The sequence below is a fragment of the Ambystoma mexicanum genome, chromosome 7q (assembly GCF_040938575.1).
Source record: "Ambystoma mexicanum isolate Mex_15411 chromosome 7q, UKY_AmexF1_1, whole genome shotgun sequence".
Lineage (NCBI taxonomy): Eukaryota > Metazoa > Chordata > Amphibia > Caudata > Ambystomatidae > Ambystoma > Ambystoma mexicanum.
Window position 1 is genome coordinate 299,452,732 of NC_090941.1, and position 17,148 is coordinate 299,469,879.

Genomic DNA, 17,148 nt, shown 5'->3' on the forward strand with positions numbered 1-17,148 from the left:
TCATTAGAACAACAAACAAGTAGTCAGCCAATGCGTGTTTCTTGTTCAGGGCAGTTAGTTCACTAACAAGTGTTGGCTGATTACTTGTTTTCTCTAATGCTTGTATTAATTTGAAATGACTCAATGGGCTCATTACGACCCGTGTGGAATGGGTTGACGGGTTCCGCTAATGGATGCGGACCCGTTAACACCATTCCCCACGATTACGAGGTCCCCTCGTGGGACCCGGTAAGGATGCCTGGCAAAACCAGGCTTTGTTACCGGGTCCCGCAAGGGGACCAGGGAGCTAACAACGGGCCGGTCATAATTGGCCCGTTGTTAGCTCCCTTTCTCATTCCCATTGAGCCCTATGGGGGCTCAAATGGGAATGGGGAAGGTCCGGGCCCGGGTTCCCTGAGGGAGGAATTACCGGGCCCTCCGAACTCAGAATGGCCCGGTAATTCCCCATTCAGGGAACCTGGTAAAGGAGCCCGGTTTGGCGGCAGCCATGGAGCTAATAGCTCCATGGCTGCCGCCAAACTCGTAATGAGGCCCAATATGTCACGCAATACATACAGTAATGAGTACATGGCTCTGGATTTCTTAAGTGAGAGGGGCATCTTGAGATTGTGTGTGTTTTTGTAGTATTTCAAACCTGGGGCATGCTAGGGAAGCACACCCGACTTTCTTAATTGCGACTCACTGTTCTGTACAATCACTTGCTGGCAGCGCACGTTACTGGTTTATTCTCAACACTAGATATCCAGAGATTGGTCAGGGACGCCATTTCTCCAAAATGCCTGGGGTAGCAGAAGTGACAGCACATGACCCTTGATCTCTGATGACATCACAGGAAGTGATGTCATTTGACCCCACCCTGAAGTGAGATCATGGGAAGCGACAGAACACAACCTTTCACCCCTTTAAGGAGTCCATCAATTATTTTATAGAATTCCAGAAAGATTAGTTATTTGTTATTCCTATTCTTTCTTTTTTAGGGGCAAGGGTCAATGTTTTACACTTGTGGAACCCCCACTGTGTTTTAAGAGGCCTCGGCAAAAATGGCAAACACTCCAGAAACAAAGAGCCACATGGCACTGGCCACAGCCCAGGAGCTTCAATGTAAAAAAAGAAAAGAAACATGTTTTTTAAAAAAAATGTAGGGGTAGCAAGGGAGACTTCAAGGGTTGCAGGTGCGACCCCGGACGTCCCCCAAATGACATCCCTGAGGTTGGTAATGCTCACATGTAGTCAGGAGGAAGTGGTGCCTGCAATGAGCAATGCACTAAACTATGTATAACTCCCAGCCGTGTCAAAAGACCTCTGGGGCATTCTTCTCCCAACTGATGTAGGGCCATCTGGCTACCACACTGTGTGATGGTACCGGGTCACCTACCAAAAGGGGCAGTGCTTTCCCAGCCACTTAGGAGTTCTCAAAGTCACCACACAACTTCTAACCAAGTAAGCATCCCTAGCTGGTTCTGTTCAACTGGCCTACCAGATTTTAATCTGTTGTGTAGTCCATGTGGCAGCACTGACCGTTTATTGAGGTAATTTGTGGAAGTTCCATTCTAGGCAGATTATCTCATTTTTATGCAGAGATCAAGATGGGTCCAATGCATGGCTTTTAAAGCTCAATGTTGTGCATGAAGGTATGTTTAACCAATGCTTTCAAATGTAGAAGAGAAGAGAGAGAGAGAGAGAGAGAGAGAGAGAGAGAGAGAGAGAGAGAGAGAGAAAGAGAGAGAGAGAGAGAGAGAGAAAGAGAGAGAGAGAGAGAGAGAGAGTGTGTGTGTGTGTGTGTGTGTGTGGTACACATGGTATATAGAAGGCAGGCCTTCAATTGACTGGAAAGTGCAATGTGTGTGATCAATGTTTCCACATTTATTTGTACTTTCTCAAATGACAGAGACGTGCGCAACCCATCCTTTGAGTAACCTCAATGTTTTTATATCCACTAGGTATATGATAGATGGATGATCATGTTGCTGCCTCGAACATTGAGAATATTTTCTTTCAATGGTTGTTTTGAGGCCCTTAATTCTGAAGCTGTCCTATGCCAAGGGATGACTGCAACCCAGGCAACCAAGAGTGAATGTGTAAGAATTTGTTACAAGTGATTTGTGTAGGAAATAGGCTCAGATATTCTCTCGTTTCGAGTCTATTTAAGACTAATGGGCAGCTAATGTCCTTGGCTTCACCTCAAGCAGTGATTGGTCCCCATGATTGGTCCTTAGTACATTGCTGCCTCTAGAAGCAATGCTCTGCTATCTATCTATGTGGTCTAGGCCCATTACTTGGGGGGCCGGCAATGCAGTGCATGCATGCATCCCCCATACTCCCAATGGAACATGTAGAGTAGAATTCACCCCGCCATGTTCACTGACCCTCCCTTTGATGCATGGGGACTTGCACTGCCATAGAGATGGGACATTCACATGGGCCTGTCTTTTTGGCGGCAAGTTAAAAAATCTTGAGATCCACACTCTTCAAGTATGTACTCACAAGCGTCTGCAGAGAACCCCTCCCTTGCTCAATTGTAAATCAAGTTTGCTTTGATGCAAGTGAAAGTAGAGTTATTTTTAGAATATGTCACTTAAAGTGTAATGTAAAACCTGTGGTCTGTTTCCCAAATAATTGGGAAAATAAGCTTGCAATATGATAGGTCAGTACAAAGACTTTTGTCCAGGTAATTATGTTTGGGGCTGTTTGGAAATCTTTAAAGCATTGAATTTTTGCCATTTTAATTTTAGGAGCTCATGCTAGCAACAGTGAAGCTCGGAGAATGATTTTTAAAGAAGAATGAGGATAATGCTTTCAAAAAACTTTCTGCCAACACAGAAAATACTGCAGAGATATGTGGTTATAAAACAGAAACTTTGCATCCTTGCAAATGTAATTATCTCAAGGACACAAGCTGCCCAAGTGCAAAAACAACATATTCTTTAAGTGCATTTTTGCACCAGGGCAAGGACTAGGATTAGAGCGAGTATTGCCCTGGGGAAAAAATGTATTGAAAGAATATTTCTTTTCTCTATACATCCTGTGCCTATGGGCCTTCGCGCCCCCTGCACTCCTCCACATCCTGTACGATTTTAGTCCCACAGGTTCGACGGGCCCGTGTGGGAGGCGGTCAGGGACGTCATTTGGGCGTTGCCAGGGGTCGCACCTGCTACCCCTGTGGTCTCCCTTGCTACCCCTGTGGTCTCCTTTGCTGCCCCTAAAAAAAGGAAATTTGAAAAACTTATTTTTTTTTTACAAACGGAAGTTCCTGGGCTGTGGCCAACACCATGTGGCTCTTTGTTTCGGGAGTGACTGGCTTTCTTGTCCAGGCCTCTTAAAAAACAGGGGGTTCCACAAATGTAACAGTGACCATAAATAAGAAAGAGTAGGAATAGTAAATAATTTCTCTTTCTGGAATTCTATACAATAATTGCTAGACTCATTAAAGGTTTATTTTAGGCACACTTCAGGGGTCGAGTCACTGATTTAGTCTGTTCCTAAACACTTATAATTCAATGAAAGGTCCTGTGCCATTGCATACCATGATTTCACTTCAGGGTGGTGTCAAATTACATCACTTCCTGAGATGTCATCAGAGGTCAAGGGTTATGTGATGTCACTTTCGCTACCCCTGGCATTTTGGTGAAATGATGTCCCTGGAGGCTGTGCTTTTTCTGTAGCAGCAGCCAGGCTGTGGAATTCTCTCCATAAAGCTCTCCGCGGCAGTGAGAATAGCCTCACTTTCCGTTGGGCTCACAAGACCTTTCTGTTCTAGTCACCAGTAGGTAGCTCTTTTTCTCTCTGGACTAGCGCCAAGATGCCATTTGGTTGGCGAACGGTGCGCTTAATAAATGCATATAACATAGCACAACATAACATACCTATGGCATTTTTTACCCTATGAATAGTTGAACTTACACCGGTGCAAAGTTTCTCACGTGACTAAGCCAATGATAACTTCACACAGCTTTGATTGGTACAGAGTTATAAAAAAAGGATTGATTACGCAACATACTTTATCAATATTTATTTTTGCATTTATTTACAGCGCACATAACCCATAGGTATCTAAACGTGTATTTGCTCAGCGTGGTCTTGCTTTCAAGACCTGCGCATCGCCACAGAGCTATCTTCCCATCCCTGAAGGTACTATAAGCAAAACAAACATCTTGTGTCAGACAGGGAACCCCAAAAGTTGTAATTGTGTGCAAAGGCATGAAGAGAATACAAAGCTAAAATATTGTGTGTGCAGACCGCAGAGAGCAATTTCAATATTCGGCTCTGAGCTCTCCATTTCCTAAAAACAGATACTTGGCCTTGGACAGGACAGGACAGGACAGCTTACCGTCGGGTGTTCTTCCCAGCATTGCTTTTAATCTCGATGAAACTGTCAAGGTCCTGGTCCCTTCAGGAGGAAAATGAAATTAGCGTGGGTCAATAGCATTGCAGTCAAGAGCCAATTAGCTAAAAGCATGAGTTCCTTGAGACGCCCCCCTATGATTAGTAAACAGAGTTTCGTCTGCAACATTTATTTCTGCCACCGCCAGAGCAAAAATGCCTACGCAGACATTTGGCAGAAGGTTAAACGCACTACAGCTTCGAAGACAGTGGTCGAAGTGTATGAAAGGAAGTAGTGGAACTATTTTGCCTGCTGGCCTGCCCATGCTCCCCACAAACCCCCCAGCAACGCACAATCCAAACCCCCAAACAAACACACCTGCTGTTTAAGTATTTAAGGGAATGTTGAGTGCAGTGCATTGAGGTGCAAGTTTCAACTTCTTCCAACACTTTTATTTTAAAATAAAACCATTCCGTAACGGTTTCTTTTTTAAATAAAAGTATAGGAACAGTAAAGCTTTGAAAAATAATAGTAGAGGAGCACCACTCCCAACAGCTCCCGCCCACTTCGATCCCTGTTCAGAGACACAAAAAAGGGCTTTCAAAGGTCAACATTTGTTTTAAGTCTCTATATCTGCTTTCTTCCTGTGTACTAGAGTTCAGGTGCATGAGCAACGGATGGCATGATAAAGAGTAGCTCCTTGTACTTACCAAATATGAAAGGAATTATTCCTCTCTAATTATCACCTTGGGGCCAATCAGGGGGACAGGAATTTGGGTGGAACCTGCCAGTAACCAGGTTTTGTCTTGGCTAGTGCCCAAGGTCCCTAAACACCCCCCTCCCCCTAACCACAAACCACTCAACACATGCAAACTGCCTCTGCTTAATTGATTGCTCTTCTCTACTGCGCTCTGACCATAGCAGTCCACCATGCCATAGAAATAGTAAACAGACTTACTCCACTTTCTATTTTCTTTGGAGGCCATATTCATTTCATTTTTTAAGTCTCTAAATCTGCCTTCTTCCTGTGTACTAGAGTTCAGGTGCATGAGCAACGGATGGCATGATTAAGAGTGGCTCCTTGTACTTATAATTCTGAAAGGAATTATTCCTCTTCTATTATCACCTTAGGGCCCATCAGGAGGCCAGGAATGTGGGTGGAATCAGCCAGTAACCAGTTTTTGTCTTGGCTGGTGCCCTACGCCTTTTTTCCTCTACCGCAGTCCCACAAACACCCCCGTCCCCAAGCCCAAACCACCCAACACCTGCAAACTGCCTCTGCTTAATTGATTGCTCTTCTCTACTGTGCTGCGACCCTGGCAGTCCATCATGCTTCTGGCCATGCCATGGAAATAGTGAACAGACTTACACCATTTTCTATTTTCTTTGTAGGCAATATTAATTTAATTTTTTTTACAGGAAAAAGTGGCACCAGCGTACTTGACGAAGGAGCTAATAGCTGTCATCCCTGCGTTTGGGCAGGATATGGCTGGTTACAGCTATGAGCACTCACCAAGGCCCTTGCTTTGCTCCGGCTGGTGGAGTGTTAACAGTCCCATCCTTCCCGCAATTGTAGGGGTGATGTATATAACCACCCATGCAGAGAAACCCCAAACAGCCTAGGAAGCAAAGAGGCCTACTTTCACAGACACACATATATTAAGCTGCCCAGGCGCAAGTAAGCTTCAAGTTGGAAATGCAAACCTTGCTGTGAGATGTGGGATTATAAGGGTATGGCCTTGACAAATATTAATTCCATATGCTCAGCTGACCCTTGCCTCCATCTTATTACCTGGAATCTCTGTTATGGCATTGCTCTTTACAACCAAAATGTGCATTTTGATAACATTAGCTTTAGGATTTTAGCTTTATTTTCACACAAGAGCGTATTTGTCTCCTGTAGATCACCTTGTCCTTCCTGTAATATCACATATTTATATTTTTATGGAGTTTTTCAAATAATCAAAGTTAGTAAAAGCCAATTAATCAATGCCCCCTGTGTCAACCTCGGAAGGAAAGATGGTTGATTCGGCTAAGGCCGGTTTCGAACCTGTGCCTGTAATTTGCAGGCATATTGGACACAGGGGTTAACTCACTGAGCCATTTCCAAAGAGTAGCATTACTGGATTAGGACCAGCACTGGTTATGAGGGTTGATGTTCCTGGTTCTGGCAAACTATGTCTCTCTGGATCTAAGACCTCGAAAACCTATTTGTCCCCTTTCATGTAATTGATCTGCTTTTGCAGCCAAAGCCGGGACTCAAACTCAGGACCAAAAACAAGAGACGTGCCCACCAGACCACTGGATCGTCGAATTTCGAATACGGTTTACATTGTACTCTGCTGAAAATATTAAAGTACAGCTTTGTACGTTTAAAACATGTGAACATTTGTTTATTTGCTTGCAACATTATAGGAAATGCTCCTCTCTTCTTGGGTTACTTTCCAGTTGTTATTATTGTATTAATTAATGTCCTGTCATGGAAATGTTTCTTTATTGTGGAGGGGTGGGAGGAGTTGGCAATCTCGTCAAAGAGAGTTTGCATTTCTCGGTGAGCAGAGAGCGTGTGTATCTCGTTGATAAGAGCTTGTACATTTCACTTGGAGAGAGCTTGTGCGTCTCATTGCAGAACTTGCATTTCTCGTTGGAGAGAGGTCGTGCATCTCAATGAAGACAGCTTGTCAATCTACCGAAGAGTGCTTGTGTATCTCATTGACGAGAGCTTGCGCTTCGCATTGAAGAGAATTTACACATCTCGTTGAAGGGGTGGTTGTGCATCTCATTGGTGAGAGGTTGTGCATCACATTGAAGAGAGCTTGCGCTTCTCCTTGAAGAGAGAGTGCACATGTCATTGAAGAGAGCATTCACATCTCATTGAAGAGGGCTTAGGCATCTCATTGAAGAGTGCTTGCGCATCTCGTTGAAGACAGCTTGTGCATGTCGTTGAATAGTGCTTGCACATCTCGTTGAAGAGAGCTTACACATCTCAATGAAGAGAGCTTGCACATCTCATTTACGAGAGCTTGCACACCCCATTAAAGAGTGCTTGCACAGCTCATTGACGTGAGTTCGCACATCTCATTGACGGGAGCTTGCACACCTCATTGAAGAGTGCTTGCACATCTCGTTAAAGAGAGCTTGCACATCTCATTGAAGAGAGCTTACACATCTCAATGAAGAGCGCTTGTGCATCTCATTGAAGAGAGATTGTGCTTGTCATTGAAGAGAGCATGCACATCTCATTGAAGAAAGCTTGCACATTTTATTGAAGAGAGCTTATGCATTTCATTGAAGAGAGCTTGTGCATCTCGTTGAAGAGTGCTTGTGCATTTCATTGAAGAGATCTTGCACATCTCGTTGAAGGGAGTGTGCACATCTCGTTGAAGAGTGCTTACACATCTTATTGAAGATAGCTTACACTTCTCAAAGAAAGTGCTTGCACAGCTCGTTGAAGAGGTCTTGCGCATCTCGCTGAAGAGGTCTTGCGCATCTCGTTGAAGAGAGCTTGCGCATCTTGATGAAGAGAGCTTGTGCATCTCATTCAAGAGTGCTTGTGCATCTGGTTGAAGAGGTCTTGCGCATCTCGTTGAAGAGGGCTTGTGCATCTCGTTGAAGAGGTCTTGCGCATCTCATTGAATAGAGCTTGCACATATCGTTGAAGAGTGCTTGTGCATCTCATTCAAGAGTGCTTGCGCATCTGGTTGAAGAGGTCTTGCGCATCTTGTTGAAGAGAGCTTGCACATCTCGTTGAAGAGAGCTTGTGCATCTCATTCAAGAGTGGTTACACTTCTCGATGAAGTGGTCTTGTGCATCTCGTTGAAGAGGTCTTGCGCATCTCATTGAAGAGGTCTTCCACATCTGGTTGAAGAGACCTTGCACATATCATTGAAGAGAGCTTGTGCATCTCATTCAAGAATGCTTGCGCATCTCGTTGACGAGGTCTTGCGCATCTCGTTGAAGAGAGCTTGTGCATCTCATTCAAGAGTGCTTGTGCCTCTCGTTGAAGTGGTCTTGCGCATCTCGCTGAAGTAGTCTTGCTCATCTCGCTGAAGTGGTCTTGCTCATCTCGTTGAAGAGGGCTTGGGCATCTCATTGGAGATGTCTTCTGCATTTCGTTGAAGAAGTCTTGCTCATCTCGTTGAAGAGTACTTGCGCATCTCTTTGAAGAGTGCTTGCGCATCTCGTTGAAGAGTGCTTGCGCATCTTGTTGAAGAGGTCTTGCGCATCTCATTGAAGAATGCTTACACATCTCATTGAAGAGAGCTTGCCCATCCTTTTGAAGAGAGCTTGCACATCTCATTGAAGAGAGCTTGTGCATCTGATTGAAGAGAGCTTGCGCATCTGATTGAAGAGATCTTGTGCATATCATTCAAGAGTGCTTGCGCATCTCATTGAAGAGGTCTTGCGCATCTCGTTGAAGAGGGCTTGCACATCTCATTGAAGGAGGCTTGCACATCTTGTTGAAGAGAGCTTGCACATCTCGTTGAAGAGAGCTTGCACATCTCATTCAAGAGTGCTTGCGCATCTTGTTGAAGAAGTCTTGCGCATCTCATTGAAGAGGTCTTGTGCATCTCATTGAAGAGAGTTTATGCATCTCATTCAAGAGTGCTTGCGCATCTTGTTGAAGAGGTCTTGCGCATCTCGTTGAAGAGGGCTTGCACATCTCGTTGAAGAGCGCTTGCACATATCGTTGAAGAGAGCTTGTGCATCTCATTCAAGAGTGCTTACGCATCTCGTTGAAGAGGTCTTGCGCCTCTTGTTGAAGAGAGCTTGCACATCGCGTTGAAGAGAGCTTGTGCATCTCATTCAAGAGGGCTCACGCCTCTCGCTGAAGTGGTCTTGCGCATCTGTTTGAAGAGGTCTTGCTCTTCTTGTTGAAGAGGTCTTCCGCATCTCGTTGAAGAGAGCTGGCACATATTGTTGAAGAGAGCTTGTGCATCTCATTCAAGAGTGCTTGCACCTCTCATTGAAGTGGTCTTGCGCATCTCGTTGAAGTGGTCTTGCGCATCTCGTTGAAGAGGGCTTGTGCATCTCTTTGAAGAGGTCTTCCGCATCTTGTTGAAGAGGTCTTGCGCATCTCATTGAAGAGAGCTTGTGCATCTCGTTGAAGAGACCTTGTGCATCTCACTCAAGAGGGCTCACTCCTCTCCTTGAAGTGGTCTTGTGCATCTCGTTGAAGAGGTCCTACTCTTCTCGTTGAAGAGGTCTTCCGCATCTCGTTGAAGAGAGCTGGCACATATCGTTGAAGAGAGCTTGTGCATAGCATTCAAGAATGCTTGCGCATCTCATTGACGAAGTCTTGCGCTTCTCGTTGAAGAGAGCTTGCACATATCGTTGAAGAGAGCTTGTGCATCTCATTCAAGACTGCTTGCGCCTCGGGTTTAAGTGGTCTTGCGCATCTCGTTGAAATGGTCTTGCGCATCTCGTTGAAGAGGGCTTGCGCATCTCATTCAGGAGATCTTGCGCATCTCGCTGAAGAGAGCTTGCACATCTCGTTGAAGAGGGTTTGCGCATCGCGTTGAAGAGAGCTTGTGCATCTCATTCAGGAGATCTTGCGCATCTCGCTGAAGAGAGCTTGCACATCTCGTTGAAGAGGGTTTGCGCATCGCGTTGAAGAGAGCTTGTGCATCTCATTCAGGAGATCTTCCGCATCTCGTTGAAGAGAGCTTGTGCATCTGATTGAAAAAGCCTTACATATCCAACTGAGCTGCTGCATGTGCGCAACCTAAAAGTCGCAGGTTGAAATCTCAGCAAGACAGATTCAGACTTTCATTCTTCTGGCTACAGGCCCCTTTTTTATCAACACATTTATATTTTGATGCATTATATAAAAGATCAGCTACTCTTAAGGCGTAACATTATGTTGAAAGACATTGATGAACAAATTGTACGTGAGCTGCATTGGAATAAATATAGAGCGAACGCTCTGCCATTATTCTCCCTATTCCTCCTACTCGTTATTCTCACTCCCACTCTTTGCCCAGCAGTTCCTTCTCTGATGTTTTTATAGCTTGTATACCCCAGCATCCTCCACAGTTACTTGCTGCCTCTGGTTGTATGCGAGAACAAAAGCATTGTATTTGAATGTGCTTTTCCTTGAGCACTGAGGGCCACCTGTGAACGCATACAACACTTTTGATTTGTTAATGGTTCCTGCCAATCACACCACTAAGTGAGACTGAGGAGGGAACAGGTCACACACTGGTTCACAGAGGTCATCAGAGGGGCCCCCACTGACTATTGACTACTGGTGGGTCTTCATGCAGTTCGACCTTTTAAACCAATGATACTCACATTTTATTGAACGGTATTTATTAACACTGTGCCAAATAACCAATGGAGTGGTCTCAGAGCGATAAGCCTTCTAGGACCCTTTGTTCTCTTTAGCAGAATCTCAAAATGGAAGACCCACAGATGCCAAAAAGAGAGCATCCGTGCAAAGACCTGAAGTTGAAGGCACACTTCAATGGAGTCTTGGGGGGATAGCTCAGGGGCAATGTGCTCGCCTTGGTAGTAAAATGACACTGAGCAATACAGGTTCGATCCCCAGGTCCGCCCTTAGAAACATCACGGTATTAAGCGTGTTATAAATAACCTATCCTATCATTCCTGAGTTTTAAGAAAATTGTAAAATTGTGTCTGGTAACATTACCGTTCGGAGTGGATGTTTTCTCACTCAGTTTTCTTTGGGAGATTGGAGGGAATGCTGGGGCTGCTGGGGCAATGACATGTTCCTGATAGGTTTCTGCGTATTTGTGAAAGCGCCTCAAAGATAAAACACATATTGTGAGATGTACCCGCTATTTACAATAAATAGGAAAACCTAAAGAACTAACAACTTTACCATGATATACAGATGGATCTTGCCTGCCTGCATTAAATGCCACATTCAGAAGAGATGCAAGAAAGTGTGTGATGGCTCAGAAGATGTCTGAACTTTTGGTAAGAATGAATTAAAGTCTTTTGAACATGAAGAATTGGAAGAAAATTGCTTTTGACCAGGTAGCTGAGCAAGTTTGTTGAAGCACTGAGGGTTTTAAGTGATGTGGTCAAGACAAAGAACTTTGTTCCAAAGTTTTTTTCCAAATGCGTGGGCGAAATAAGAGTCTGGGTGCCAGAATTACGAGGCGATCCAGTCTTTAATGTGGCCGAGTAACATAACAGCGCTTCCCGCAGCTTGCAAGCTAAGCTTCTGAAGTCTCGCAGCACACAAGAAGTCCCTGTTGAAGTGTTCACACGAATAAAGAGTGCACGGAAACATCTACAAAAGCTGCTTTCATGAGGTAAACAAAGCAAAGGCCTGGATGGTGAGTTCATTCGCGTTGCGTCCAGTGCTGGAAATCGAAACGATTAACTGTGGGATCCCACCAGCGAAGAAGCAGAGGACGGGGGCTTAGTGGGTGGGTGTTTATGGGGGAGTTGGTGACTCAGGAGGCTTTTCTCAGCAACCCCCAGCGGGCTAATGGCTAAGTCTCTCAACTTTAGCCCTGATGACCTGAGTTCAAGTCCTTGCTACGGAAACAAAAGCACATAATTTTCGTCAAAGGGGGCAAATAGATGTCCCGGGTCCGAGATCTGGCTGCGTCAGTTTCACTACAAAGAAATAACGGTTCCCTTTCTGACAAGCTTCTTTTTGGTGAACTGCAAAGTTGACCATAGATAAACCGGGTGAGGGGAAAAATAGTAAGAAGGGTTTAAAGAGAGCAAAACTGAAATTTATAATTTAAAACAAAGAGAACTATTCATCAAACGTTTAGGACGCCAAAAAGGCCATTTTCAGGTAGCTAATCAAAATGACAGAGTTGTCATTGTACATACAACCCATTAATCCACAGGACAGACTGGGTAAAATCAAAGAAAGTGTGCCAGTAACTCCTGCACCTCCAAGTCAACAACGAATAACCAGGGACAAGTTATAATATGATATGATATGGCATTTATAACGCACCTATACACAAGTGTTTCAAGGCGCGACGGGGCAAGGGAGGGGAAACAGAGGGAAGATAGACAGCGATCCTACTAGGCCAGGTGACATTGAGATCGCGCAAGTGCAGTGGGGAAGTTAAAGGGAAAAGTGCAGGGGGAGAGGAGAGGTGGCAGTGCAGTACATAGGATAACAGTAAATAAATAAGACAATAAATAGAATTGCGGCCAGCTGGTGACAAGTGCAAGGGTAAGAACAGACATCAGCGGTCAAGTGCTAGTAGGGGCTGTAGGGATACAGAAACAGCCCCCAAGTGCAAGGGTTGCCAGGGTGCAGTGCAGGTGTGCAACTGGCGGGGAGGGGACCTGGGCCCGAGATCAGAGGGTAGCCAGGTAGCCAGTGCAGTTTCAGATATAGTCAGGAGATTAGCAGGGGAGAGAAGGAGAGAAAGCAGAAGCAAAGAAGAAGGTCTTGAGGCACTTCCGGAACCGGAAATGGTTGGGGTGTTGATGGGTGTCACATCGCCAACCCTACTTCCATTAAGATCTATTTGTAAATGTTGGTCTGTTCTGTCTGCATGGAGTGGGGAGAAGACTGCAACCCCCATCAGTCAATTGGGAAATAACAATGAACAAGTTAAGTCTCCCCATATAACGATTTAACCAGGACTCAAGTCAAGGATATGCGTGGGTGGACGGCGTTTGCCCACTTTTTTCAGAGAACAGACGTCCCCCTTCCCCAGTGGTATTTTAGAGGCCGTGTGTAAAACCATACCATTTTTTACAGTCTTCTTTACATTTATTATTTTAAATGCAACTTGGGGATTGCAACCAGGGTCACCAGGTTCAGAGGTCAGGGACTTCAACACTGTTCCATATAGCTGGTGAAAATTGACAACCAACTAAAGGTGAAATGTCAGATTTCGGGGGTGCAGGGAAAACATTGTCATTGATTCATGGGGTTTAAAATGGGCACACGTTTTTACATTTTCAAGCACTATTTGAAAAAAATATATTCCCTTGGTTTTTTGTTTGTGTTGATTTTCTGCCCATTCACCCTGTGCAATTTGTATGGTTATGCAAAGCCAATTGAATGAAATTTGCATAGTTCACCTTGATATGTTAATTTCTGGTTACATTGCATCCCACTGCGTATGTTAATGAGTACTTTAACTTTTTTTAAGGACTTGAGTGATGAATCAACTTCCAGGGCACCAGTGGTCCAAGGATAAATATCGGTTTCTAAACCATCAATCAACCTTACACCTCTAGTACACCAGAAGGGATCCAAACAGATTGGAATACAAGGAAATTATAAGACCTCTTTGTCCAATTTTGGTAACGTGGACGGAATGACAAGCTTATCTCCTCAAGGTCGTGGATCGTTGGTTAGTTGCAACACAGCGAAAATACAATTATTAACCAATGATAAAAGGGACTGTCCAGTCAAGGTTGTATAAAAATATCTACTTTAGTATTACTACAACAGACAGTTCTAGCAGACTACAATTAAAACCCCACTGTAAAGGAACATGGAGGACAGACAGTTTCACAATGGAAAGGGATGCACTCTGGATACTGACAGGAGGGTAGTTGGTAAAGTAATCAGTCTTATAGTTCAAGAATATTTGGTTTCAACACCAAAGGGGATAAGGGTCGTAACTGTCTCTAGGGGCTTTGGGAGAAGGAATAGGGGGGCAGAACTACAATGTACCTAGTGCTGAAGAAGCTCTTGGTGCGCGACAGCGTTGAGGCAGTTCCAGGTTGCTTCGCAGCCCGTGAGACAGAGTTAGTGGCAGGAGACAGCTCTGGGTACCAGACGTTGGACGAACGTCTGCAGGCTGACCAGTGCGGCAGCTCGGGGCCAAGAATCGTTGTCTCTGTGCTGGTTTGTGGATCTGGAATGCTGGTCGAGGCATCTCGGATGGCTCTGGTGACTGCTGCATGATAAAAGTCAGCGGTGCAGCCGGATGCAGTCCGAGGACTGTCTCAAAATTGTGCTTCAAAAGATGGATGCTGGATGATGCTTGTGTGGCACTCCTCTTAGCTTCTTCGCATGTCTCATGTCCTTTCAAGGCGGACGGCCCAAAGCGCAGCAGGGTGTTAGCAGGCAATGGTCCTGTCCTTTCTCCAGAGACTCTGTGGCACTTCCCACCTAGGAAGCTTGCTGTCAGAACCTAGCAGGGCACGCTGTGTGCTGGCTGGGTACCGGTTCTGGAGCTGCTGGATGGGTCCTCTGAGTCTGGTATCTCCCTCTGTTCCCTGGGAGATGTTTAGGGGAGGGATCTTGCTTCCCACTTGGAACTCCTGGCCTTCCTTCACTGGCGGAAGATGTAAGGTAGACTGTACCTTCAGCTTGGGTCCAAATGAGTCCTTCTTCTTACTCCTTGCAAAGTCTTCAGATGATCTCATCAGTGAGGGGCTCAGCCATCTTTTAAAGCCAAACGGGCCCCAGTGATTGGCGGAGGATAAGCCCACCTTAATGAACCAATCCTGGGTCCCCACCAACAATCTTCAGTGATGTTTCAGGTGAGAATCAGAGCGCTCAGTAACAGACAGGGGAAGGATGACATCATATACTTCTAAGTACCACCCATCTTCCTGTCTGATGTTTATCAAAGTGTCTCCCTAATTAACTGAGCCCTGTGCGGCGCTTGGTCACAACATGGGCCTCCTTTGAAGTAGGGGGTTGCAGGCAGACTTTTGTCTCCTACAATTCACATACTTCCATGCTCTGAAAGGAATGGTTCCAGACAGGACCTTCACTGCCCTTTAATACCAAGGATGGGTGTTAGTACCAAGTTGACACATTGCATTACAAAGATGTGCTGGTCTCTGGTCTCCATTGTAAACTTCCTGCACCCAGGCCTTCCCTGAGGCCTGTTAATTAACATTCTTCAGTGTTCACTGCCACCAGCAAGGTATAACAATGGAGATACAAATCCATGGGCCTTGACATGCTAATCAGGCTGCCCACTGCCAGAGGCTTTTTATGTACCCACAGCTATCAGGTGTCAGCTACACAATGAAGGGTAGGGCGGTGCTGGTATTCAGTGTCCTCCAAGAGTACATGACTATTTTCTGCTGTGCAATGAGCGTGGAAATTATGAGCAGGAATGCCCCACATATTTTCCAGAGGTTGATTTCCCATCATTCATTCTTTTAAATAAACACACACAAAAAAGCCCAGGTGAGCGCACTCTCCCTGTGCGGATGGTCGAATTCCTCACAACTTGAACCCTGGACATAACTAAACACATGAAGTCCTGATTTACATTAGACGCAGGCCACAGCAACTCCAAGTCACCGCACAAAATACAAGCCATTTGAAACAACCGGTGCAAGCCTTGGCTGAAAGCGCTGTGTTTTTAATACTTACTTCTTGCTGCCTTTCCCTGCAGTGCCTTTGATTTCTATGAGGCTGTCAAGGGGGTCCTGGTCCCTTTAAAGTAAAATAAAAAATATTCAGAACAAATCCAGCATAAACAAGTGCGCATTCCCAGATGCAATTACTGTCTTGTGAAAGATGAAGGGCCGGATTTATAAAGCGTTTTTCAATGGGATTGTGCCACTGTAAATCAGGCCCTAACTGTTCTGCAGCAATTACTGTGGAAGGAATGATCAGCAACTGGTCACAATATATATAGGTGGAAGTGGCTAACTGACGGTATACACCCAGACAAGTGAAAGTCACTGGGCCTCATTACGACCCTGGCGGAGAACCATGGTGCAATTTGCACCATGGTCCATGGCGCTGAGCTGCCAACTCCGCCATGGTGGTTGGCGGACTTACCGCCCCATGCCGACCTTGGCGGGGCGGTAATTCCCCAATCCCCATTTTACCATTCCCCATTCCCATTCTTGCCCCATAGGGTATAATGGGAGTGGGGAAGGCGTTAATTACGCCACCGTAACTTACGGTGGCGTAATTAACAACAAGGTCCCTTAGCGCCATGGATTTTACCGCCTGCAAAAAGCAGGCGTAAAAATCACCATGGCGCTACGGGAACTCGTAGTCAGGCGGAAAGGTACGCCATGCACTACGCCGGCGTAAAACCCTCTCCGCCAGGGTCGTAATGAGGCCCACTGTCATCCATCTCTGTGGCTGTCCTGGGAGATACACAACATGCCTCTATGAAAAATACATCAGGCACATTTTAAATTGATCTAGGACTCACCTGTACACGACCAAAGCCTCATTTTACATTTAATGTAATCTTCGGCCCATACCTGCACATGTGGCCCACATCGAAAAAATGAACGTCACATTTCCACATCTAACACTGGCTCTCCCACGCACACGTGTCTGCCTCGGAGCACAAACACATTAGCAAACTTCAGGCAGGTGACGATCCTGCACACAACTTCCCTACCAGTCCCCACCCTGAAATTCCACAGCACACTGTGGCAGCACTGCCAGCCACCACAAATCAACATAAAAGGTGCATGAAATATGGAATCTGTCTAAGCAAAAAACTGCAAATAATATGAAATTTAAGATTGTATCATGTGCATACCTTTCCATTGTATTTCTATTTTATGCAAAATAACTGGAAACATATTGCAGAGCACGTAGATCTGTATTCAACTTCCCTAGCATCATCATTGTGAAAAAATATTGATGAATACAACTCTCTTGCCATTGCACAGGAAAACAAGTTGTGTCCCCTTTCTGGGCAGTGAAATAAGGGGTGATTGTGAGTTGCACCGTATTATCCCAGGCTTTTCTTATTTGGGTTCTGGGCTATGAAATAAGGGGATGATTGTGAGCTGGACAGTATCACCCCAGGCTTTTCTTATTGGGGTTCTAGGCTGAGAAATATGGGGTGATTGTGAGTTGGACCCTATTACCACAGGCTTTCCTTATTTGGGTTCTGGGTTGTGAAATAAGGGGATGATTGTGA

The 17,148-nt window shown here is 45.2% G+C and overlaps 1 protein-coding gene across 29 annotated transcripts in view; it reads right to left on the minus strand.

The window, feature by feature from the left end:
- Positions 1–17,148, minus strand: part of SCEL (sciellin) — a 500,729-nt gene that overhangs the window by 156,133 nt on the left and 327,448 nt on the right. For all 29 annotated transcript variants that reach the window (XM_069640234.1, XM_069640237.1, XM_069640230.1 and 26 more), the window contains 2 exons: positions 15,624–15,686; positions 4,328–4,387 (listed from right to left, as the gene is read on the minus strand). In XM_069640234.1, the coding sequence (XP_069496335.1) occupies positions 4,328–4,387; positions 15,624–15,686 (123 nt within the window). The remainder of the gene's footprint in view (positions 1–4,327; positions 4,388–15,623; positions 15,687–17,148) is intronic.